Source organism: Elephas maximus, chromosome 4 (assembly GCF_024166365.1).
Source record: "Elephas maximus indicus isolate mEleMax1 chromosome 4, mEleMax1 primary haplotype, whole genome shotgun sequence".
Taxonomy (NCBI): domain Eukaryota; kingdom Metazoa; phylum Chordata; class Mammalia; order Proboscidea; family Elephantidae; genus Elephas; species Elephas maximus.
The window spans coordinates 143766015-143792603 of NC_064822.1; the positions used below are offsets into that span (position 1 = coordinate 143766015).

At 36.3% G+C, this 26589-nt stretch overlaps 1 protein-coding gene across 3 annotated transcripts in view; it reads left to right on the forward strand.

The window, feature by feature from the left end:
• ACSS3 (acyl-CoA synthetase short chain family member 3) overlaps nucleotides 1-26589 on the forward strand; it is a 175969-nt gene that overhangs the window by 58144 nt on the left and 91236 nt on the right. For 2 of the 3 annotated variants that reach the window (XM_049883956.1, XM_049883958.1), the window contains 5 exons: nucleotides 3403-3591; nucleotides 9827-9961; nucleotides 13282-13422; nucleotides 23677-23757; nucleotides 23837-23932. In XM_049883956.1, the coding sequence (XP_049739913.1) occupies nucleotides 3403-3591; nucleotides 9827-9961; nucleotides 13282-13422; nucleotides 23677-23757; nucleotides 23837-23932 (642 nt within the window). The remainder of the gene's footprint in view (nucleotides 1-3402; nucleotides 3592-9826; nucleotides 9962-13281; nucleotides 13423-23676; nucleotides 23758-23836; nucleotides 23933-26589) is intronic. The other variant, XM_049883957.1, reaches the window with a different exon arrangement.

Below are 26589 nucleotides of genomic sequence, written 5' to 3' on the forward strand. Positions count from 1 at the left end.
CCAATGCATTACGTCCTATGATTTCTTGACTGCTGCTTCTGTGGACTTTGATTGTGGATCCTAGTAAAATGAAATCCTTGGCAACTTGAATATTTTCTCCCTTTTTCATGATGTTGCTAATCTACCCAGTTGTGAAAGTTTGTTTTCATTACGTTGAGGTGTAATCCATACTGAAGGCTGTATGTAATCTTGGATCCTCATCAGTAAGTGCTTCAAGTCCTCCTCGCTTTCGGCAAGCAAGGTTGTGTCATCTGCATATCACAGGTTGTTAATGAGTATTCCTTCAATGCTGATGCTGCATTCTTCTTCATATAGCCCAGCTTCTCATTATTTGCTCAGCATACAGATTGAATAAGTATGGTGAAAGGATACAACTGTTAATGCACACCTATACTGATTTTAAAACACACAGTATCCTCTAGTTTCTCTTGGTCTATGTACAGGTTCCTCATGGGCACAATTAAGTGTCTGGAAACTACTGAAAATGAACTAAGCTGTACTGACTTTGTAAGATTTTTTATTTAAACCAGTGCAGGTGTGGTTATCACAGTATCAAAACATTGAAGAACAACTGTAAGAAGCAAGGCTAAATAAAGCCAAACAGGTGACATATTGTGGTCATACAGACCTGAAGCAGTCAAAATTGAATGAGTGAATAGTATCTACTGGGAAGTGGTTACCAACTCAGCTACCAACCAGATAATAAGTTGGAGACATGGGTTGATGGGAGTAAAATGAATTGTTATAGGTACAGTTTCTCTATGGCTTGTGACTATGGTATAAGCATGTAATATAAAATAAACAAGATATAGGGGAATGTATTTTAAGTTCAGAATGGCAATGGAAATCCAAGCTCTATGATACACGGCCCCAAGGAATGGTGAATTTTATGGCAAACTACAGAGCTGATCATCTGCTTCAAATGATTGTTGTCATTTAAGAATGCAGGTCCACTGTTGTTACATCTTCTAGTTTTTCAAAAGCTTCTCAAAATCTGTATTTCTGTATGGAATCTGGAAATCCTGGTGGCATAGTGATTAAGTGCTGCAGCTGCTTACCAAAAAAAAAGCAGTTCGAATCCACCAGACGCTCCTTGGAAACTCTATGGGGGCAGTGCTACTTTGTCCTATAGGATTGCTATGAGTCAAAATTGACTCAACAGTAATAGGTTAATGGGTATATGGAATCTAATTTCAACATGTTGGTTTTTTTTTGAGATGCCATGGGGCCCCAATTTTAATAATTTTAGAGTCACATTTGACCTAGGACCTATTGAAATCTCTGTTTCAAATTTGGTCTTGAATTTTATGATCTCATTTCTTCCAGAGGAAACAAAAGCTGTGAGCATCTTTCAGGAACATTGTGAAGTGAGACTGGAAAATAGTTATGGAAACATTGCAGATTGGGCCTTGGTTGAAGATTGTTTTTCTTCAACAACAGATAGTATTCAAGATGCTATGAATAGCAAGATTATAGCTATGAATAAGGCAAATTCTTCTCCTTGGTTTTTTCTAGTGCTGTACTTAAGTGGGATACCCAGTAACGTGATCGCAGAGCATGGCCGCTTGCTGCAGGCATTGCACACTAAGGTTTTTGGCTATAAATTTCCTGTGTTTATGTTGGCTCTTGAACTCCATATAGAGTGATTTATATTATTTTGATGTATCTCCCTTATAACTTGCTGCTAGGCATCTTTGAGTTCTTAAAAAAAAATATATAACACTATGTTAGAGAGTTTGCAATATAGGGGAGAATAGAACACTTAACCTTCACCACATCTTTACCCATTTGCACAGAAGAAATGAATAGAGAGAAAAGGGAAGAATGGGCAGGATGCAGAATCCTTTCAATTTGCTTAGAAAGTGGGAGAGTCAGAGTGAAATGAAAGGAGCCACAAATAGCCGTGTGACCTAGTTCTTCTCTTAAGCCTCCTCTGTTCATTATCTTGAACATTCAAGTTCAAAGGAAAGCCATAGTTCTTCCAGTTACCCACCAGGCCTTATAGGCCCATTGACTTTCTGACCTGATGTACAACTGTTTTCTCACTCACTCTTTCTGCTCCAGCACCCCGGTCTCTTTGCTGTTCCTCTGTTGTGTTATGTATGATTCCTGTTACATCTTTGTACTGGTGTGCCCTATGTCTGTAACAGTGTATTCACAAAAATCCACTTATTCTCAACCTGCTGCATATCTTTGCCAAAAGGTCACTGTCTCAATGGGGTCTAGACTGATTATCCCATTGAGAATTATATCCACCCCACCCCCTACATTCCTAATCCTGTTACTCTTTTCCCCCTTTTTTCCACCTATAGGACTGATTACCTTTAATGTGACCATTATTTGCTTATTATTTATTGTAGTATTCCCTCTGCCATAATAATAAGCACCTGAGAGTAGAGATCTTTGTTTTGTTTTGTTTACTAATATATCAGAAATCAGTGTCTGGCATATAGTAGGTATTCAACATGTATTTTCTGAAATGAATTAATTTTGACCTCTTATTCACTTAAAAAAAATTCACTTAAGCCTGGGCATATTTCCCACAGCCTGCTATAAATGCGCATAGGACAGTTTCTTGCAACAAATTATATTGTGTATGGATTTATAATCTCTTTTATCTTTGTTACTAGAAATCACAAAATCACATGTTGAATGGAAAAATGATTTTGTTTGTTTGGTCCAAATGTGCAGAGTAGTCATTTTGTATAAAAAATTAATATAGAAAACTATAAGAAAAAAATGACCTGAGGCATTAAAAGAGCAAAGAATATAGAGTTAGAAAACTTACAGTGGTACCTAGACCACACTGTTTACTAGCTCTCTTATCTTGAGTTAGCTATTTATTATCTTTGAACCTCAGTTACAGTATCTTTAAAATGAGAATAATAATAATAATATAATCTGTCCTATTTTCCTTGCAGATGTATAATGCTTTTTTCCTAACACCTACTTGTTTCTTTCAGCAGTTAATTCAACATAGATACAAATTTGTAATTATTTTATTTTTCTATTCACTTGACTGATCACTCTTTAGAATATACCTTTCACATGGGAAAGTTGTATCTTTCTTATTCATTGTTGTATTTCCAACTCTACAGAGTGTCTGGCACAAAGTAGTTGCTCAGAAAATATATTGTGCAATGAATAATTTGACAAATTTAAGCCATGAGTTCCGTATGGCCTAATAATAGTAAGTTGATTTTAATAAATAATTATAACACAAAAATGCATATTATTATTGTCACCATCTAAATCATCATCATGTCATCAAATATGTGTTAGTTTGGCTTTTTTAATCGGTTAGCAAGAGAAAGCTCATCTTCTTGTGTTACTGCCTTAATTTCAAAATGTAGTGAAATAACACAAGAAACAGACCTTGCTGATCTAATGATTTTGTTACAGGTCTCTAAGTTGGCTGGTGTTTTGGTCAAGCATGGCATCAAGAAGGGTGACACTGTGGTTATCTACATGCCCATGATCCCGCAGGCCATGTACACCATGCTGGCATGTGCAAGGATAGGAGCCATCCACAGTCTCATATTTGGGGGATTTGCATCCAAAGAACTACGTAATCGCATTGATCATGTAAAGGTAGGTCTTTTATTTGGGGAACTCAAGTAGTTGCTACCTATGTTGTTGTTAATTGCTGTTAAGTTGGCTTCGACTCAATCCAGCCTTATGTATAACAGAATGAAATGTTGCCTGGTCCTGTGCCAAGTAGCCACCGATAAACGTGTTCCCCTTGAGTTGGTTCCAACTCATAGTAACACTGTGAGACTGAGTAGAATTGCCCCATAGGGCTTCCAGGGAGTGGCTAGTGGATTTGAACTGCCAACCTTTTGGTTAGCAGCCAAGCTCTTAACCACTGCGCCACCAGGGCTCCAGCCACCTATAGTATAGCCGTATTTATCTGTGGGTGAATCATCTGAGAGTGATTTCTGTTTATTAGATCATGCTTTTAAGTGGGATACTTAAAAGTTACTTCCTATTTGGCATGTATGTATTAATAAAATAATTATTTTATTATGCAAAAGTCATCTTGCTAGGTGCTGTGAGAAACTTAAAGTATAAGAGCGTGCATGGCTTTCAGGTTAGCTTGCTGTATATATGGATATATAGGACATACAAGAAAAAAAATAGCTAATTCAGTCACTCAATGTATATTTATTAAGCATTCACTCTGTGCCTGACACCGTCGTTGGCACCGGATGATAAATGAGACTTGTCAAATTGATGGGACAGATGACTGGTTTTATAATCTGTATACTGCCAGGGGTAGTGGTATTGCACAGCAGTTAAGAGGGAGAGGATGGCGGGGGAAGAGTCACATGTGTAAATCTGATACTAAAATGGCAAACTTATAAGGCTGTTGCAAAATATCAATGAGATATTGAAGCTAAAACAGCAGACTGCCTGGGACATAGTAATCATTAAGAAAAATGTTAGCTATTATTGTCCTATAAGTTTAGAGCAGGGTTTGACAAATGTTTTCTGTAAAAGGCCACATAGTAAATATTTTAGGCTTTGCAGGTGACACTGTCTCCATCGCAACTACTCGCCTCTGCTATGGTAGCACAAAAGAGCCATAGAAGATACATAAAAGAAAGGGCGTGGATTTGTTCCAATAAAGCTTTACATAAACAAGCTGCAGGCCACACTTGGTTTTCAAGCCATAGTTGGCAGATCTCCAATTTAGAGATAGAAGCAATTACTTTTTGTTGGGTAAAGAGAAATCGCTTCTTGAAGGAGGTGAGATTTGTAGTTGAGGAGAATGACAATATTCGAGAGGGGAGAAAAAAGATATGAGTCAGAGATCAGAATAAGGAAAGTGTCGAATCTGTTTGGAAGGACAATGAGTAGCACAGCGTGACTGAAGAGGAATAGAAGCGGAGACTGTAAAAGGCAGTTTTTGTCTGAGCTGGATTCTATAGACCTTGACCAGTCAAAGTTTTTGAGTAGGTGAATGCCATGGTTTCAGCAAGGTTTTGCTGCTGTTGTTAGGTACTGTCGAGTCAGCTCTGATGCATAGAGACCCTATGTACGACAGAACATAACACTGCCAGGCCCTTCACTGTCCTCACAATTATTGCTATGTTTGAGCCCATTGCTGCAGCCACTGTGTCAGTCCATCTCATTGAGGGTCTTCCTCTTCTTCGCCGACCCTGTATTTTACCAAGCATGACGTCATTCTCCAGGGATGAGTCCCTCCTCATAACAGGTCCAAAGTATGTGAGATGAAGTCTCTTCAGTGTTGAGCCATATTAAAAAAAAAAAAAAAAATTTTTTTTTTTTTTTTTTTTTTAATAAGAGGAGACGAATCTTGCAAGTATGATGTGAGTAGGAGAGAGGCTAGAGGCAGGAATAAGAACCTTTGTTAGGTGGCCTGTGTGTAAAGCAGTGAACAATATGCAGAGGAGTAATGGCAATGGGAGGATTAAGGAAGGAAGGTGGTTATAGCAGTAAGGGATGACTGACCTTTAGAGTTTTATGATTCCAAGGATTAGACTCTTAACTGGAAAGATAATTAATACTTACTGATGATTATCTGAATGCCAGACAAAAAGAGATGTTTTGTATATCTTACTGTATCTGTTAATAGATCAGTTATTAGAACTAGGAGGTTGGTTTATAGATTAACCAACTGAGCTTTTTTTTGTTGTTTTTTTTTCTTTTTTAACAGCTTGAGTTAGTGCTGATGAAGGAAAATGTAGGGAGAAACCTAAAGTCAGCTGCTGATCAGTAAATCACCTGGGCAGCTGAGGGCTATAGTTGAAGATGTCTTCTCTGTGGAAGCTATAAACTCTAAGTTTTTTTGCTAAAGAAACATTAAACACAGTTTATTTTCTTCTTTTTTAATTTTATAAGATGTAGGAAATTGAGATATATAAAAAATTAGGATTTATAAATTTTTTGCTAAATTGCTGGAGGTGTTTTTATATATATGTATGCATACACACACATACACATAAATTTGTTTAAGGAGTTTATACAACAAATGTATAGTCACATGGGCAAGATCATTGAAAAGATTGAACTTAAGGAAATGGAAATAGAGATACACATTTGATACATTTGAATAGAACTAATAGTTAAAATCAGGGAAGATGTTGATGTCATCCTTTTGAAATAGCCTGATGAAAATGTTTTATTTTAACATTTGAAAGTGGAAAGAATATACTCTAGTTAATCAGCTCAGAGAAAAATATATATTCTTTACTTCAGTAAAAGACTGTTAATGGAAATAACAAAAATAATTATTTTTCTGGAGGAAGCATCTAATTTTGGCTTTATTAAATTATTCCAGCCCTGATATATTCTCTCTGTGTTCTTAATTTGATGTGTAATTTATTCTCGTTTGTTCAGAATCCTAACATCTTAGTGAATTTTATCTGAAGCTATTTTTTAAAATATTCTAGATACTAAAAGGTGAATTATATTCAAATGTCTGACCTTTAAAATATAATAAAAGGAAACAAGACATTTCTTTTTCACTTTTATTTCTTTTAAAAGACAGATTAGTGAAAGGGAAAGGTGTGTTCTGTAATTACACAGAGCTGGGCCCTCTTTCTAATTCCACCGCTAGTAACCTGGGGCAAGTTGTACAATGGTACTGAGCCTCGGTTCCAGGAATATTAAAAGACATTAAAAAAGCAGAAAGTGCTATATATAAATATATTTGGCATAGTATACTCCTTCCCTAGATGAAATGTATTGTATCTAAACATCAGAATTTAGTAATAGATGCGATACGTTGGATTGATTTTTCCTGAATTATTTATTATCTGCCTCTTTTGATTTGGATTTCTTGGTAAAGAAACAGAGTACTTAAAAGATTAAAGACATGTTTGTTTCTGAAAATCAATATGAATTTTAGTTCAGTTTCACAAATATTTTTGGAGAGCTGATTGAATGGCAGACATAGGAGATGAAAAGATAAATGGATCCAAACTTGGCCCTGGAGAGTTTACTGTGCAATGGTGGAGATGAACAAACACTTTAAATATAGTTGGACATCTGAGGCATGCTCAAAATGTACCAAAGAAGGGAATTAACCCAAGCTGGGGTTCATTTTAGGGGTACCTTCCTGGAGGGGCTATACAGTGCTGTGTCTTGAAGAATGACTAGGAAGTTGTCTGGTGAAGAACTTGAGTGCTAAATGCATCTTAATGGTAGGGTTAGGTCCAGATTTTGTGGGACCCGAAGTTTAAATCATTTGGGAGCCTTTTAAAGGGAAGTATTACAAAGTTATAAATGTAACATTTGTGTAAAAATGAATATGTGTATGAATGAGAAAAGAAATAATACAAAATATATATATATGAGATTTGGACCCCTGGTGGTGAAGTGATTAAGAGCGTGGCTGCTAACCAAAAGGTCAGCAGTTTGAATCCACCTGCCACTCCTTGGAAACCCTATGCTGCAGTTCTAGTCTGATCCGTAGGGTTGCTATGAGTCGGAAGCATCTCGACAGTAACAGTTTTTTTTTTTTTTTTTAAATATTGGAGTTTCAGGTCCATTTTTTCTGAGATCCCTTTAGGCATTTTGCCAGAGATGCTTATATAGAAAAGCTAGGAATCTTCCTGATTGCAATTGGTCTACCTCCCAACCCCCCACCCCACCCCAGAAATGCTACAACCTCAACAACAACCAGCTTTTATGGGGCCCAGGCAAGTGAGGGGCATTGGGACTTGGGTACATTCAACTAGGTCACAGTAAATCCACCTGTCACCATTAATTCTCTGAAAGATATTTTTGTGCAGCTTCTATTTATGAACCAAACACATCATTGACTATAAATTTGAACAGGTGAGATATATGTGGAAATGGTTAGCTGCATACAGTGGTGTCACTGGGGGAGTTCCGGGGGCATGGACTGTACCGGGTGACACTGTCAGAGGAGGTGTCTAAAATTTTTGCAATGTTTCAGCAGAAATTTATTATTTTTTATAAAAATATCCATGCAGTTAGTTATACCAAAACCCGTTGTTGTCGAGCTGAGTCCAATTCATAGCCACCTTATGGGACAGAATAGAACTGCCCCATAGGATTTCCAGGGGCTGGTGGATTCGAACTGCCAAGCTTTTGGTTAGTCGGCGAGCTATTAACCACTGCACCACCAGGGTCCCATAGTTAGTTATAACAACAAAAAATTTTTTCGTAAGCCTAGCTTACATGTGTCAATTTACCTACAAGGCTAAAGCTCTATGCTCATTTATTTTTTGAACCTTTTAATGCTCCTGTCAGAGTTATCGTTACCCAATTACAATGACATGGTTTTGTCTGTCCACGCTACAAGCAGGAGCTGTTGTTTTCCTTGCTTTCGGTGTGTTTGTGGAGCCCTGGTGGCTCAGTGGTTAAGAGCTCAGCTGCTAGCCAAAAGGTCAGCAATTTGAATCACCAGCCACTGCTTGAAAACCCTATGGGGCAGCTCTGCTCTGTCTTATAGGGTTGCTATGAGTCGGAATCAACTCACCGGCAATGGGTTTTGAGGTGTATTTAGGGTTGCTGATTTTGTCAAATTTTCTGATGTTTTAGCTACAATATTGTGGTCATTAGTAATTGTGAACCAATATCAATAACTTTTTGAGAATGAAGTAGTAGTTAAAGGAAAAGGAGAAAAATAAAAAAGATTTGTACTTAGTTACTAATAATATTGTAACTAATAATGTAATTCAATGTAGAAAGATGTTACAAAATAATTTTGTTGATAGTATTCATGAACTCTAAGAAACATTACATTTAAGCAATTTACAGCTGTATCACATATTATTCTATGATTAAAATCGATAACAAACTTACATGTATTGCAATTATTGATTATATATCACTTTGGTAACTAAATAGAGAAATTGACAGTTTAGAACGTGAAGGGGGAAATGCTATGTTTCTTGATACATGTTTAAGAATGTAACTTAAATCTTAAATTCAGTTTTTTTATTTAGTCATTTTTTAATTCTCTTTAAAAACATCACTGTCTTGCAAATATATATCTGACTTTAATGAAATTTTCAGGGTTTAAGTTCTAATTATGATTTTAAAAAATAGTGACACATGAAAAAGTGAGCTGATGGAAAGCACTGATTTCAATGAAGTCATTTACAACTTCGCGGCTTTAAAGGCCAGGAAAGGAAATTTCTGATTTATTCGAGATGTTCACTAAGTGCTGAAATTGTGTATTTTTTCCTGTTTATTTTTATGGTATTATTTCATTTATGAATATATTTCCATATGCACTTGTCTACAATTTCTACATTATTTGGACCATTACTGATTCTGCAGATCTAATCCATTAGTGTACCTCATGGAACCATAAATTTTAACATTAAAATGAACATTCTGATGTCGTTCTTTAATGTTTCTACTTCAAATGCTATTGTTTTCTTACCTAATTTTCACTTGAACCACATGAAACTATGTAAACATGAATACATTTAGGCTGTGCGTAGGATATAATAAAGGTTTAATTTTCATTTTTCTAGGTGTTTATGTCACTACTTTCGCCATTACATTCAGTGATGTACAGGAATTATGATGTCTGAGTAACAGTAGTACAAAAGACTTTGCTAGGATTCTGTGTGCTCTGCTATGGGAGGAGATAGATGCAAGTGGGTGACACCAGGAATTATCGCACTGGGTGACACCAACCCTAGTGATGCCACTGGCTATGTAACATTTAAAACGGGGTTAGACTCTTTATTTAATGGAGAACAAAATCTTTCAAACATTTCTTTAGAAATGTTGAACTGCCAGTTTACACTTGAAATATTGTCACTAGTTAGGAGCTTGACTGCTAAGCGTTCTCAATATTTTTTTTTTTTTATTGTAGCCCAAGCTGCTTGTAACAGCATCATTTGGCATTGAACCTGGAAGGAAGGTAGAATATATACCACTTATAGAAGAAGCGCTGAGAATAGGACAACACAAACCAAACAAAATTCTCATTTATAATCGTCCAAATATGGTAAACTGAATGTTGAATGTTGTTCTTGTTTATTGTAATGTGCTAAAGACGATTCTAGTTTTGACCATTTGGAAGGGACACTTGATTTATAATATACTTCCTAAATGTCATTGTTATTTTTCCGCCCTCCCCACAAAATAGATATGGTTTATACTTTGCGTCTTTATAAAAAACTGGCTTAAAACAAAAAGATTGAAACAGAGAAAGAAATATGTAATACTAATGAATTGGGGGTTTATGTATAGTGCTATTTTGATGTGTATATTTATTAGTTTAAATTATAACAATAATAGTAATGATAATAATAAAATACGGGCTGCGTACCATGTGATTTTTAAGACACTCTGCTATTGGTGAGCTAGGTGATATTATTATTATTCCTATTATACAGAAGAGGAAGCCAATGACAGAGAGATAATCCAGACAGCTAGTAAGTGCCTGAGTCATGATTTGAATGTACGCTTGATTCCTCTGTTATACTGCCTCTTGGTGAGATGTGATTCATTTCTATGTAAAATGTCTTTAAAAATTTTAGAAAAGGTATATAGGCTGGAAATAACACTATGTTCATTTTTGATTACTTCTAGTGATTCACAATACCACATGAAATTCTCCTGTAAAGTTTTAGTAGTCTGTGGTTCATGGACTACTGCACTCCATGATTTTAATGTTCTTACTGTCTCTAAGGTGAATTTTAAGTTTCTTTCAGATGACCTCAAGCATATATTTTTTAAAGGCCTTGTTGTTGAAAACAGGGAATGCAAAGTCAGCAATAAAGAAGGCTTTGGGTAAGATAAGATTAGAGAAAGGGCGAAAACACACACCCAAGTTCGTTTATGTGAATACGTATGTACACACATGTACGAACCCATGTGGAATTAATTAAGCACTTACAATGTACTAAGCTCAATGCTAATAATTTCAAATACTTTTCTTATTTAATTTTTACAAACCAATGAAGTAGATGCTATTGTTAACAGCATTTTATAGATAAAGAAATGGAATCACGGAGAGATCACAGGTCAAGGTCACAGCTAATACGTGGTGGACCCATGATTTGAATTCCACTTTAATGACTTTTAACCAAAAAGATATATGATGTATCTTGTACTCATAAATAACTTGATTTGGATATTAATGCACCCTATTCAGATTTTTTTTAATGCAAATCTCTTCCCTTTCCTCTAAATAAAGATGCACTAATCCTCCCCATCCCCTAACTAGCTCACTTTCTCCCTCTGTCTTTATCCAGACTATCTCTCTATTTTGTCTTATCTTCATTTAGATGAGGGCCTTGGATGTCTCTAGTCCTTCGTATTAGACCTGCTGTTTAGACAGCAATTAAGCCCAGTGAACTGGCTTTGCTTTGAGTTTAACCAAAAAGTTTAGATAGATGCAAATTACAAGGCTAGGTGGTGTCTCATTAACTAGGATTGAATTTTTGCCAGAGGAGGTAAAAACCTGGCTGCACTCCTAAGCCTCAGGCAACCAGTGGCAGAATCAAAAGAATATTACAGGCTTTCCCAGTATTGCCTTAAAGAATTATATCAACTAGAAAGGATCAATGTATAGAAGTAATGAGTACATGTAAAAGTTAATATTGATTTTTTTCCACTCTTTTGTCAGATCTCTATTTGCATGCCTGTATTTTTTAGCCTCAAGAATAACCATTCATTAAAATCCTTATTTCATTCGAATTGTAACTATTTCTGTCATCACTCTATTGACAGTTTTTCATATGCAATGTGATGATTTTTTATAGGTCTCTAATTGTGACATCGAAGCTTAATAATTTGAAATCAAAACACACAGAAGTATGTAACTTAAACGTAAATGTTTTTATTTAAGTGGCATGGCCAGGGCCTCTTGGAGTGATGCTTGAGAAGCCTACCAAGCCAGAGATTTTACCTTCGTGGTGTACCTCTAATTCAAACTGTTCTCCCTAAATGTGTTTATTCATATAGACATCACATTTCTGAAATTATATTGAAGTATTAATTTATAAATGTACCCATTTAAATATACAAAATTTCTTTTACAAGTGATTAATATATTAATATTAAGGAGCCTGGGAGATGGAGGTAGTCTGGCTTTTCTACATCTCTGAGACTTTCTGGACTTAGCTCAGTGATCACCTTGATAAAGTGAATGGTTACAGGCAATAATTCTGCATGGTGGATCTTACTAAATTTTCACAGAGAAATGCACAGTCTAGTCTCTTTTGCCTATGCTGACATATTCAACAATGATAGGCTTCCTAGCATGTGAGAGCAGCTTTTGATCTCAAGAGCTTAGTTAATATTTTGGGAAATGACCATACATTTACTGCATCTTAACTCTACTTAAATAGCTTGAACTTTCCGTTAGTGTAACTTTTCCCTAATCTACTTCCCTACTTTTCACATACCTGGCTTATTTCGTTGCCTCCTTTTTTTTTTTTTCCTTTTAAAGGGTCTGTCTAACTTCTTGTGAGCTGTATCTGTTTAATTCATAACTCTGTTATTACGAAGTTTTCTGTCCAGATTCTGGTTCTTTGAACAACAAAATTTGTTGTATTATTGAATGATCTAGATGGAGGAAAACTTGGATAGTATTTTTGTATATCCCATACTTTCCTTAATACGCAAAAATGCTTTTTTGTTCTTGAAAAAGCAAAAGTAGATTTTTCCCCATCCTCAAAGACTATTTAATATTTTTCCATTTGGAAACATGACCACAGTATTCCTCCTAAATGACAGTTGTGTAAAGAGGAATTTTAGAGTGTTAACTGATATTTCATTGTGAAGACAACAGTTCCAAAGTAAAAAAAAAAAGGCTATGGAATTAGCTATTTATGGAATTTGAAATTATCTATAAGGTTTTTAGTATATTAGTATACATACATAAAGAAGAAACCCTGGAAACTCTGTGGGGCAGCTCTACTCTGTCCTATAGGGTCGCTATGAGTCAGAATCGACTCGACGGCACTGGGTTTTTTTTTTTTTTGGGTATACATACATATATGGAAACATGAACCTCTGTAACCTAAACTCTGTTGATGGAAACAGATGAATGGATCTGATTGAACTTATTAAAGATATCCCTAGATTTGAGTAAAACATATTCTTTTGTCAATTCAGTTGAAGCTAACACTGAACTGTTGGAGTTTTTATGAGCATTTATCTCAACTGATGACCTTGAGAGTTTTATCATAAACCCAATATCTAGTGCCATATAGCCTTAGATATTCAGCCAAATGCTCAGGTATTCTCTGTTTACCCCAGAATTTAATCTCCTTTTTTCTGTGTATCTTCCTGTATTTTCGGTGTTTTTTTTTTTAGGAGGCAGTTCCTTTGACTCCAGGTCGTGACCTTGACTGGGTTGAAGAGATGGCGAAAACACAGTCACATGACTGTGTTCCTGTTCTTTCGGAACATCCCCTGTATATTCTTTACACATCTGGAACAACAGGGTTGCCCAAGGTATCCACTGTCTTAGGATAAATATCTATGGAAAAACACTTCATTTGCACTGAGAATATTTGATTACTGACTGAAAATGTTTACAGACTGTATCTTGAAGCTTAGACTCAGTTACTGTATATCTTAAAAAAAATATCATGTCTAACTCTAAATATAGAAAAAATATTTATTATTTAAAGTCAAATGCAAATTCCGAAATCCTCATCAATATCAGTGATATGCAGTTGCTTTAGTAAGCTACTAAAATTAATGGATAGTTGGTTATTAATTGGTTTAATGAAAATTTTATGCAAATGTATTTTAAATAATTTTTTTAAACTGAGGTTTAACTTATGTACAATATGGAATTGATTTTTGACCTAGAGGAATTCAATTCTTTGTTATAAACGCAAGTATGAGAATTGGTGTACACAGTTTGAACAATTGGCAATTTATCCAGAGTATTGGACTATTTGATTTATAGCTTATAAGATACTGAAGAATTTTTAAATCTACTTGCAATGAAAGGTGTTTTCACAAAGCTAAAGCCATCAATATTCATGAATGTGTCAAATACTAAACAAATGCCATCTCTGCATGGTTTCTCCAAAATAATACTTTTTCTTCTTATAACTTCATAAAAGCTTACAGTATCATCTTTTTTTATTAGGGAATTCAGTTTTCACTAAATCATAGAATTTTTGTGGGGGGAAGGGACATTCGTAGTCACTAGTGTCTTTGAGAACAGTGGCCTCTTTATTAATACTAGATCTCTGTAGCATCAGCGTTCTGAAAGCATAACTTGTTAAAATCCTTAAAATAGTGGTTCTATCAGATTAGATTTTTTAAAAAGGATAAATTATGACTTTCCATGTAAAACTCCCTTGTTTGTGGAAAGGAAAAAATTTGGTAGGGAAATACATTCTTGAGGACAGAGATAATGTTTTATAGTTTGATCTACCATGACACTTAGTATGTATTTTGTGCTCAAAGTCTTTTTGTTGCTTAAGTAAGTGAAAGCGTATAAATGAATGTATTTGTATCATTGTGGAATCAAAGCCTTATGATATTTTTTTCCTACAACTTTGATCATTTAAAAAGTAAATATTCTCCATATTGAAGATTTTAAGATTATTGAAACAATTCAAACAATATGCTGGACAGAATTTTCACCCTCTACTTTTTGCCCTTGTGTCATACACTGAACATCTGACTATAAAATGTCTAAACGGGAGAACCCAACAAACTTCTAACCTGATATAAAGTACCAATATGAAATGAAACTCCTGATCCTAAAAACATAGACTAGCCTAACCAAATAAAAAGCAAAACAAAAAACCACTTTAGCTTCTTAAAAGCCTGAAGGAATCTTGTAAAAAGATTTACATCACCTCAAGACTTTAAATAACTCTGAAATTAAAGTGTGGCCTGAATTGGGATCTGTACGGGAGGGGCAGAAGGTGAGCTTGTAGGCAACTCAGAGCTGACTCAGCCAGAGGAATAGAAATAAAATAAAAGTAATATATAGAGCATTAAATATGAAAAATGGTGGTTGGAAATAAGGATGGTTGCTAGCTACTCCAGGTTTTCCCTAGGTCAAGTTCTTTCCTGGATTCATTTCATTGCTCAAGCTGAAGATCATTTGATGTTACTATCACCCTTATTTTCTTCTTAATGTATCATTCTGAAGATAATTTATTCGAACAAATAGAGATTAAATAGATTGGAGGTTCTATTCACATTGAATTCCTTTCATTGTAATGTACATAAGTTGAATGTTCACTCTGTGCTAAGAGAGATACAAATATGAGTAACACTGCAGTCCTTCCAGCCTAGTGAAGTTGAAATACACTTAAACAAATGTAATGCAAGATAGGCTGTGATCCTCGCTGTAAAAGGGCAACGTGAATTCTCTGCCTCTTGAGAAAAAGATGGCGTTGAGTATTGCCTGATGATTAAATTCAGTGAATTCAACAAATATCGCTGAACACCAAATATGTGCCTGGCTCTCTTCTAGGAATTTGCATTCTATTGCTGGAATACAGGTCATAGAAAGTAAAGAGAAATGCTGGTGTTGTTAGTTGCTGTTGAGTTGATTCTGACTCATGTTGACCCCATGTGTGCATAGTAGAACTGCTCCATGGGGTCTTCCTGATTGTGATCTTTCAGAAGCAGATCGCCAGGCCTGTCTCCCAAGGCATATCTAGGTGGGTTCAAACCACCAACCTTTCAGCTAGTAGTCAAGCACTTAATCATTTGTATCTTAAGTGTTATGAAGAAAAATATAGCAAGGTAAGGGAACAGAATGATGGAAGGAGACGTGCTGTTTTATTAGGCGATTATAAGACAAATCTCTTGATAAGGTGGTATTTGAAGGATGAATAGAATTTTTTCCTAGGGTGATGTCATGGGGAGGAGGCCATTGTAGGCAAAGGGGACAACATGAGCAAAGACAGGAGTTCTAGGATGTAAGGCAGCTTCCAGGGTGGCTAGTGTACATGGTGAGAGGTGAAGAAGAAAAATTTCTACATATATAGGCAGAGGCCAAACTATGAATGATCTTAAAGTTTATCGAAGAAGTTTTGATTATATTTTGTATGTCAGAGGTAGAGAGCACTAATGCTTCTTAAGCAGGAGAGAAAAATAAAAGAACGGTAACCACTGTAGCATTTTTGTTGGGAAGATAGACAAATACCACAAGACAGGCAAAGGTACCACTGCAACATTTTGTTGGAAAAATAGGAAAGGAGACTAGTTTTCAGGTCGTTTAGTAGTTCCATTTTACTTAGGATAAGATGTTGAATAGGAAGGAGTTAGACTTAATTTAAGGTTAGGAGTGAGGCGGAGAAGAAGCCCAAGACATTGAATCTGAGATCACAGGAGGGTGGTTTTTGAGCGTTTACTGAAATAGAAACATGAGGAGGATAATTTAGGGCTGGGAAATTAAGATTTTTGAAAATGTTGAGTATAATCTTTGGAATGTTAGCACGGAGATGCCCAGCCAGCATATAGAAATGAAGTTCTGGGCCCAAGAAGTATGTCTGGGTGGGAGATAAACGCTTGTGGGTCATTGGTGTAGAGGACTGGTATTTAAGCCATGGGAGAGAATGAGTTTTGCAAAGTAGAACATACTGAATGGGAAGATAAGTTAGTTATCTCCCAAGATACCTTAGAAATATGTCTCTCTCCCCTCCAGTGTACTTTAAAAGCTTCATCCTTTGCACTGCATTAGACATGGCCAACAAAGCTTTTTGCCACTTATTTGTTCTCCCTTATACATATTAGCTTTTACTTACTTATTTTAATAATATTGCATGGTACCTGAGGTCCTGGGATATACTTCATACTCCTCTGAATCCCCTATAGCACTAACCTTAAAATTTGGTAATTGTAGGTGTTATGGATTGATTTGTGTCCCCCCAAAATATGTGTCAGCTTAGCTAGGCCATGATTCCCAGCATTCTGTGGTTGTTCACCATTTTGTGATCTGATATGATTATCCTCTCTGTTGTAAAACCTATCCTCTATGATGTTAACGAGGCAGGATTAGAGGGAGTTGTGTTAATGCGGCAGGACTCAATCTAAAGGATTAGATTGTATCTTGAGTCAATCTCTTCTGAGATCTAAAAGAGAGAGCTGAACAGAGAGGAGAAGGACCTCATGCCACCAAGAATGAAGAACCAGGAGGGGAATGTGTCATTTGGACCCAGGGCCCCTGCACTGAGAAGCTCCTAGACCAAGGGATGATTGATGACAAGGACCTTCCCCCAGAGCCAACAGAGAGAGAAAGCCTTCCGCTAGACCTGGCACCCTGCATTCAGACTTCTAGCCTTTTAGATTGTGAGAGAATAAATTGCCCTTTGTTAAATCCATCCACTTACGGTATTTCTGTTACAGCAGCACTAGATGACTAAGACAGTAGGTTCTCAGAATATTTATTGAGTGATCTACTTCTCGAGTTAGTCAGTTCCTCAGACTCCTCTTCATTCATGAAATTCTAATTTCATTTTTGGTAGGTATTATCAAAATTAATAGTATCTGAAATGTTAATATTAGGATTCTCAGGATAGAAGTGCTGGAAAGAAGAGCACACATGCATTAATGAAACATTTTTATATAAATTTCCTGTCACCATATGTTTTGTTTTCCTGGTCTTTGATCTTCATGTCATAAGCCTATTAAAATATTATGCTTAATAATGATAATTTCCGTTGGACACATATAAAACCCATAAAAGAGAAAATCATCTTTTCTCTCTTTAGAATTTGTAGATATATTTAGGGCATATTTGCATTGCTGCATCTCCCAACCCTGGAGTTGTCGGGCTGCTGTATAATAAGCTAATCTGTTCACTGCTGCAAATATTCCAGTAACCACAGCTGAGCTTTTTTGCGTACATTTCTGTTTTGTTCTGGGTTTAGAGTGTCTTTGGTTTGGGTGACTGTATTCACAATACTGCTAAGAACCAGATTGTAGAGAAATCCCTCATCTGGATGGGGTGTCCTTTTGGAATGGAAGATACAGAGATAGTCATATTTTTCTTTTCCCAGCTTGATATCATGGAGGGACAGAGATAACCAAAAAAGAGAAAAGAAAGTATGGTGGTGAAAGAAAACAAGAGCAAAGAAAAAAGAACCCAGAAGGAAATGGATTGAAAGGAAGGCATGACAGGAAGGTGGTAGATAAGTCCTTTGGTTCTCATGTGCATTTACACAACTTATGTAATTTCTGGTTCTAGTTGTTAGATGACTTATTCATATTCCCTGCCCTAGGGAAAAAAAAAAAAAAATTCAAGTCAAACAAAAAAAGCAGTTAACTTTTTTTAAATCTGTGGTACAATTCTTGCAGTTAAAATGCTGAACTGGCCTCACTTTTGGCCCTTATTTCATAGTTGTTTAGACCAGTAAAAAATTATACAGCTGCTAAAGTATCCTCCACAGAAGCACTTTCAGAGTTTTTCAAAAGCCTGTAGTAAGAGCTTTTATGTTTGATGAAATATCCCAAATAGAAATATTTCATGCCTTCTCATATGATTCACTAAGTTGCCCAGGTCTCGAGGGTTTCTCCTGAACAAAGAAGAGTATTTTTAAAAAGAAATTTATTGTTTATGCATGCATGTATTCACTCAACTGTTTGTTCACTCATTTAATCAGTCAACAAATGTATTAATCGCCTATTCTATGACAGACTGAAGATACAATGGCATTCTCCTCACAGCACTCAAAGTCGTGGGGGAGGTGCAGCAGTAGCTTGGTGATGTCAGTCCTCTAATGAGGTTTGCAGGCCCAGGAGCTACAGAAGAGCACCAAACAACCCATAGCCATTGAGTCAGTTCCAGCTCAGAGTGACCTTATAAGACAAAGTAGCACTGCCCCATAGGGTTTCTAAGGAATGGCTGGTGGATTCACACTGCCAACCTTTTGGTTAACAGCCAGACTTTTAACCAATGAAGAGTAGGGAAAAACATTTAACCCAAGCTATGCACTCGGGGCAGAGTCCCACAAGAGGTGGCATTTTGCAGAGTCTTTAAGTACTTGTGTGAAGAAGTAAAGGTGGGAAATCATTCCAGAAAGAGGGAACACCATCCGTAAAGCCATTGTAAGAGCAAGCATATTGTTGATGTGTTGGATTTTTTAAGTGATCAGAACCATGCCTTTATTTCTCAACTCTCTGATTCCAGACCAAACCAAACCTTTGCTGTCCTGTCAACTCTGACTCATAGCAACCCTATAGGACAGGGTAGAACTGCCCCATCAGGCTTCCAAGGAGCACCTGCTGGATTCGAACTGCTGTCCTTGTGGTTAGCAGCTGTAGCACTTAACCACTACGCCACCGGGGTTTCCTCTCTGACTCCAGCCACCATTAATTATGGACTTCTTTTCTTCAAATACTTTATTTGTTTCCTCTTCTTGTTTTGCTTATTCTGGGTTGGAATATCTGTATTTATATCTTTACACACATGTGTGCATATATATATGTGTGTGTATATGTATATACAAGGATCCTGGGTGGCACAAGTCATTTGTGATTGGCAGCTTGAACCCATCCAACCACTCTGTGGAAAAAAGCCCTGGCAAACTGCTTTCCTAAAAATTACAGCAAAGAAAACCCTATGGAGAGTTTTACTTTTTAACACATGTAGTCACCATGAGCCAGGGGTTGACTTGATGGCAGCTAACAACAAAAGTAACATATGTATATATATATACATACACACTTACATATATATGTACATATGTATATGTGAAAGATTTTTTTTGTGTATGTAAATATGTATATTTGCTTTTTATAAGCCTTCGTTACAGAGTTAAATGACGGGGGACTCGACTTAGGATGTATGAAGTAGTTCAAATAATTTGAAATTTGTCTTTCAGATTTTTATAGATAAATTTCAAAACAACACTTTTAAGAATGAAGAATCTCAGCCTCTTAATCTTACTTCACACCTCAGTATTCCTGGGTGACTAATAGTGAGTCTTTAATTTTAATTGCATGGATTCAATTTTGGAACTATTCAGATACATTTTAGGTGTTAAAAAAAAAAAAGAAAGAGGGCCTTCACATTTTCTCCTTTGCATTTCTGAGCTAGAATTCACTTTCATGTCTTTATTTGGGGTTACCCAGTATTATTCCCATCTGGATGTCTTTCTAGTTCTTCTGCAGACTTTAAGGATTATGGCTGATCCTACATAAAAACAAAGCAGTATATTGGCAAGTTACAGGGATTTTCTGTGAATGTATTATGTCTTTTTTTAAAGCTAGGTAGAGTAAAAGTATATAAAGAAAATAATCACAAAGATTAAAAAAAAGTTAAATGCAGCATGCTTATGTGTTAGGAGTAAGCATAGATGTTGAATAAATATTTTTCATACTCAAGATTTCAAATATACAGTATAATTCCATTTTTAGTTACTGATTAATTTTACTTAGAATATAATGATTTATTTTTTAGCATAATTTATGTGTTTTTAGAGGCTGAGCTAGGTTTCTCTTTTGCATTTTAGTTTTCATTACCTGCAAAATATGATTACAAATAAGAAACAAAAAAGCTTTATTGTTTTAAGACACAAATTAACGTTTATAATAAGAAAACTCTTTTTAAAACAAATCTTCCAAATATTTCTCTACTTTCAAACTTCATATAAAATATCTGCATGGAAAATATGAGATCCTGCAATTTTTTTTTCTACACTATATCAAGTGTACAGAATGTGGAAACATTATCATCTGACTATTTTGGAGGCAAGATCAAATTGTAGGTCTAGACTCTGAACTAATAGATGGTATAGTAATGTTTGACTAAAATTTTATACTCATCCTTTAAATTAAAATTAAGTGGTGTCATGGATTGAATCTTATCCCCAAAAATATGTGTCAACTTCGTTAGGCCATGATTCTCAGTATTGTGTGGTTGACCTCCAATTTGTGATTGTAATTTTGTGTTAAAGAGGATTAGGGTGGGTTTGTAACACCCTTACTAAGGTCATATCCTGATCCAATGTAAAGGGAGTTTCCCTGGGGGTGTGACCTGCTCCACCTTTTATCTTACAAGAGGTAAAATGAAAAGGAAACACGCAGAGAGGGGGGTACCTCATACCACCAAGACAGCAGTGCTGGGGGCAGAGTCTGTCCTTTGGACCCAGGGTTCCTGCACAGAGAAGCTCCTAGTCCAGGGGAAGATTGATGAAAAGGACCTTCCTCCAGAGCCCACAGAGAGAAAAAGCCCTCCGCTGGAGTTGACACCTTGAATTTGGACTTCTGAGAAAATAAGTTTCTCTTTGTGAAAGCCATCCACTTTTGGTATTTCTATTATAGCAGTACTAGATGACTAAGACAGCATTTGGTACCGAGACAGTGGGGTACTACTCTAACAGATACCTAAAATGTGGAAGCAGTTTTGAAACCATGAATGGATATAGGTCTCGGAAGGAAGTGTGGAGAGCTGTTACACTGGAGATGGTGCATACCTTGAGAAACAGCAACAGAGGACCAGCAGCAGGAGAACCAGGAGACCAGCATCAGACTTTGCTGGAGCCAACTCACAGAGAGAGAGAGCTGAGTGCCTGTGCACAATGGTCTCCTGGCAAAGTGGGGTGCCTCTGGGTACTTATCGATGGAGCTAGGCTTGCCAACTCACAGAGGAAGAAAGCTGAGTGCCTTTCACCTGAAATTTACTGGTGGAGTAGGGTGCCTCCAGGCACTTATCAGTGGACTTACAGAGCTTTGGAACACTTGTCCCAGCAGGACAGATGCGGGAGTGAGGCCCAACAGCAGAGAGACCAAGGAACCAGGAAGCAGAAGCTGAAGAAACACAGGAAGCCAAGCTGCCTCAGTCTCTTGGGCTTTCAAAGAGCGGAGCCGTGGTGTCTGGTGTTCCTAAGGGTGGAGTCACCACTCAGATGGACTAGAATAGTGAGGCTAAAGTTGAGGGAGCAGAGTTGCCATCCCAGTGGGCCTGGAAGGCAGAGCTGAAGCCCAGGGCCAACAGGCTTCCACTCAGAATCTGGAGAGTGTGCCCAATACCTAGAGTCTGGAGTGCTGGGCCATTGTGTAAATTGTCTCAGATGACAGAGGATTATTTTCAAAGCCTTGAGGGCTAATGTAATGTGTTCTGCTGACTTGTTTGGTGCTTGTTATGCCTTCTTTCCCTCCAGTTTCTCCCATTTGTAATGGAAATGTCTAGCTTGTGCCTGTTCTGCCATTGTACTTTTGGAAGCAGATGACTTGTATTCTAGATTTCACATATGAAGAGAAATTTTTGGATTTTGGGCTTGGAGTTGATTTAAGACTTTTGTTATGATATGATGGGGTGAATGTGTCTTACATGTAGTAAGGACATGCATTTTTGGGGGCCAAAGGGTAGAATGTCATGGAATGAATTGTGTACCCCCAAAATATGTGTTAACTTGATTAGGCCATGATTCCCAGTATTGTGTGGCTGTTTCCCATTTTGTGAGTGTAATTTTTATGTTAAAGAGGATTAAGGTGGGACTGTAACACCCTTACTAAGGTCACATCCCTGATCCAGTATAAAGGGAGTTTCCCTGGGGTGTGGCTTGCAGTGCTGGGAGCAGACTGCGTCCTTTGGACCTGGGGTTCCTGCACGGAGAAGCTCCTAGTCCAGGGAAAGAATGATGACAAGGACCTTCCTCTAGAGCCGACAGAGAGAAGAACCCTTTCCCTGGAGGTGACACCCTGAATTTGGATTTCTGGCCTGCTAAGCTGTGAGAAAAATAAATTTCTCTTTGTTAAAGCCATCCACTTGTGGTATTTCTGTTATAGCAGCACTAGATGACCAGGACAGAGATGGATTGACAGAATAGCTGCAACGATGGGCTAAAACATACCAAAGATTGTGTGGATGGCACGGGATTGGGCAGTGTTTAATTCTGTTATGCATGAGGCCATTATGAGTTGGAAATGACTCAATGGCATCTGACAACAACAACACATTCTGAATATCCACATGGCTATGTCTTATTGAGCTAGTAATCATTCACGCTTATAGTAAAATAATAAGTGAAACTAATTATTCAATTTACTATTAGTTCATATTTCTGGTGACTCTTATGCTCAGCTTTCAAATATTAATCTTGTATTAAAGTTGAATGTGTTCACAGTGTGGAAGATAGCTGGTTGAATGTGATTCATGAAAGCTGTAGTACTAAGATGGAACAATTCTGACTTTTGCAAAAAATGCAATATAAGGCAAATCTGTCAGTCTCAGATCCAATCCGTGAAGTTTGATTGCTCGTAGTGCCAGTAGGTAATCACTATGAATCGGAATCAAATAGGTGTCAATGGGTGTGGTAGTACTGTGCCAGCAGGATCCCAAGTGTAACATTGTAAGGAGGCTCCATTTAGAAAATGACTTTGTTTCTTCTAAGCAGCCTATTATTATTTAATATTCTTAGGGAATTTAATATTGAGAATTCCCAGTTTTGTTCCAGAAGAAAGTCTGAAAATGTAAATACAATTTGTTACTAATGAAAATTTTTTTTGCGTGTGATTTTTTGAAATTTTTTGTTTAAAAGGTGCAGAATGTTCTGTGAGAATAAATTGTACAGACAGTGCTGAAGTGGCTAATTCATTCTGTTTAATATTGGGTGGGATAAATAATGGTTCAAATAAAATTATATGAAAGTTAAAGTAATTTGTAGCTTTTAGAAATATAAAACATTTTAAACCAGGAACTTTTTATGTGGATAATATGAAGACAGAGAATCTTTTCACCTACTGTTTATTAATTTTAACTTTATTTTATCTTTCCTTTAGGGTGTGGTTAGGCCCACTGGGGGATATGCTGTAATGCTGAACTGGACAATGTCTTCTATATATGGACTTAAACCTGGAGAGGTAATCATAGTTTTATAGACAGATTCTGTGACATTTTTTGATTAAGATATATGCATTTTACTATCTTCTTATGTTTTAGGTATGGTGGGCAGCTTCTGATTTAGGCTGGGTTGTCGGACATTCCTATATCTGTTATGGACCTCTTCTACATGGGAACACAACAGTTTTATATGAGGTAACAAAGTGAAATTAATACCACATGGAGATAATATTTATTTTACTGGACCTTTTTAAGAAGTACTCCTGCTTCTCAAAATTTGGGTGGAGGCTGGGGATATTTATATATCCCCTTCCAGCTAAAATTACAATTTTCAGAATGTATAGGAAATAATAGCCAGCTATTTAAATTGTGTTGAAGAAAAACATGTGGGTTTTGGGTCAAAGTGTTTTTGAAAGACTTAAAAGATTGGATCTGGGCAAAGGCCAGTGGAAATTATATTCTGAAGAACACAGACTAACAAGCTTGATGTCCATCCATGACAATTTCTAGAAAATATTATCAAACTGATACTGATTTCAGAGTCTTAGAAAAGAAAGTAATGATTATAAATAAGCCACACAGATTCACATTTTTGTGCTTTTATAGGATTCATGAATTTACAAAAGTATGATGTCTTAATTTTAGCTATGTGTTTTCCATGGTTTCTGATGATAGCTTTGTATATACAGACTGGTCAGATTTGTAGTTGAATAAATAACTGCTTAAAGATGCTTGTATATGGATTAATGTCACCAGAAATAAGGTTTCTGTGTGTTTATTAGAAAATTCTGCCCATATGCCTATTCTGTTTAATTTTATCAATTACTTGTATGAAGAATTAGAAAACATACCTATCAGATATTTAGGATATCAAAATCTTAGAGAGACAGCAAATATGATAGATTTTTAAATCCGTATTTGGACTCTGGGGACAAAACTAATAAGATGGAAAAATAGGAAAATCTTTACAATCTTATATTTAGATTTAAAATAATTGTGGAAATAACATGCAGCACGCCTACATAAACAGAATAAGTAGATGTTCTCCAACATCAAGGGAAAATTTGGGCTGATTGGAGTTTAAATCCCTGGATATTAAAATTCCCCATAGCTTAAATATCAGTTGTTGGTAGGATTGGTTTAAGAACTACTCACTGTATACAATGATATAATCTCATTTTATTATGCCAAATTTAGAAATTTGTGTTCAGTTTCAGGGGGAGGAGAAAATGAAATCATTAATTTACTAGGAAGCATGTGGAAAACAGGGGCTAGTGTGAAAATAAATCATACAAGTAAAGGATGGATGGATTGGTGAAAATGGTTAGTCTGAAAAATAATAGAGTTAATGTGTATATATGGCAAGTATCTTTTAATATTTAAGAATCTTCTGCATAGAAAGGAAGGAGTCTTATAATGCAGAGTTCCAGAGGGGTATATTTTGGGACTACTCAGAGATGAATTTAACTGTCCAGTAACAGAATAGGCAGCTTCTCAAATAGAAGGCTCTGTTTCACTTAAAGAGGTCTCTGGATTGGATACTAGAGGATTTTGTATTCGGGGTATGGGAAATAATAATAGATGGTGTCTAAGTTTTACAACCTTAAAATTCTGTAACTTGAGTCTGAAAACATGAGAAGCTATTCTCTGTTTCCCTGACATTTCTCCTGGCTCCAGTTACCATTAGATGATCATTTGTGTTCCTTCATTTTTTAGCTTACTGGTTTTCTGTCTCTGAATGCTCAGAGACATTAAGGCAGAGCTTGACACACATATTAAAGCATCACACACTACTCTACTTCTTTTGTACCGGGCTATTGTATCATGCAGATTTCACATGCATTTGGGTATTTGTAATACCTAAACCATAAAACAGCATTAAAATATATATTGCATCTTAAAGTCCATACAATAAAGTTTTATTAAAATAATGATTTCTCATGAACTAAACAAGATAAACCTCAACACTGAGTGCTTATACTGAATTGTGACATTGCTTGCATAAATGTAACAAAACCAGAGTTTACGTAAGTACCAAGCTACCTTTATAACTCAGGTACAAAGAATTTATGTGCTCTTTGCTTTTCTACTATTTTTCAAGTTTCTTGAAAACATGATGTTAATACTCTGAAGAGGGCTCAGTTGTTTGTCTTTATCTTGGAATGTTGTGCTCAACAGTGTAGATACGCTATAAATTTATTGTGCAAATGAATGAATGAACTAACCAACATTTTAAAAACTTTCCCGTGCACTCTGGTTTCTTTCTGACAACTTTGTTAAGATCTTCAACTCTCTCTGATCTCAAACCAGTTTTTAGACCTTTGTCTACTTCTAGCTATCCCACCTTTATTTTGTTCTTCTCTAAGCTCTTTGGGAAATACCCTATCTGCACTTCATATTCTTCCAGTCTCTCCTGATCTCACTGCTCACTGATTCTGTCACTTCACAGAAGTTGCCATAGCATAGGTCACCAGTGACTTCATAAGTGTTAAAGTCAAAGGGCCCCCTTTGATTTTATTTTCCTGCCTTAGTGGCATTTCACCCTGCTGACCATTGCCTTCAGATAATTCTCTCTTCTCTTGGCCTCCATTGCCATTTGCCGTTGTTCACATTGTTTTTTTGGCCTGGCATGACTTTCCATTTATCTTTCCATAAATGGGTAACTCCTGTTATACTTGAAGATTCTGGCTTAGGTATTGTCAACTTTGGAAAGTTCCCTCTTACTGTCTTAGGCTGTGTTCAGTGTCCTTCTCCATGGTTCCGTTACACACTATACAAAAGATACCTGTTTACTTATAGTAGATTCTGAGATCCTCAAAAGCCAGTCTCCCAGCAAGCTGTGTAGCACATAA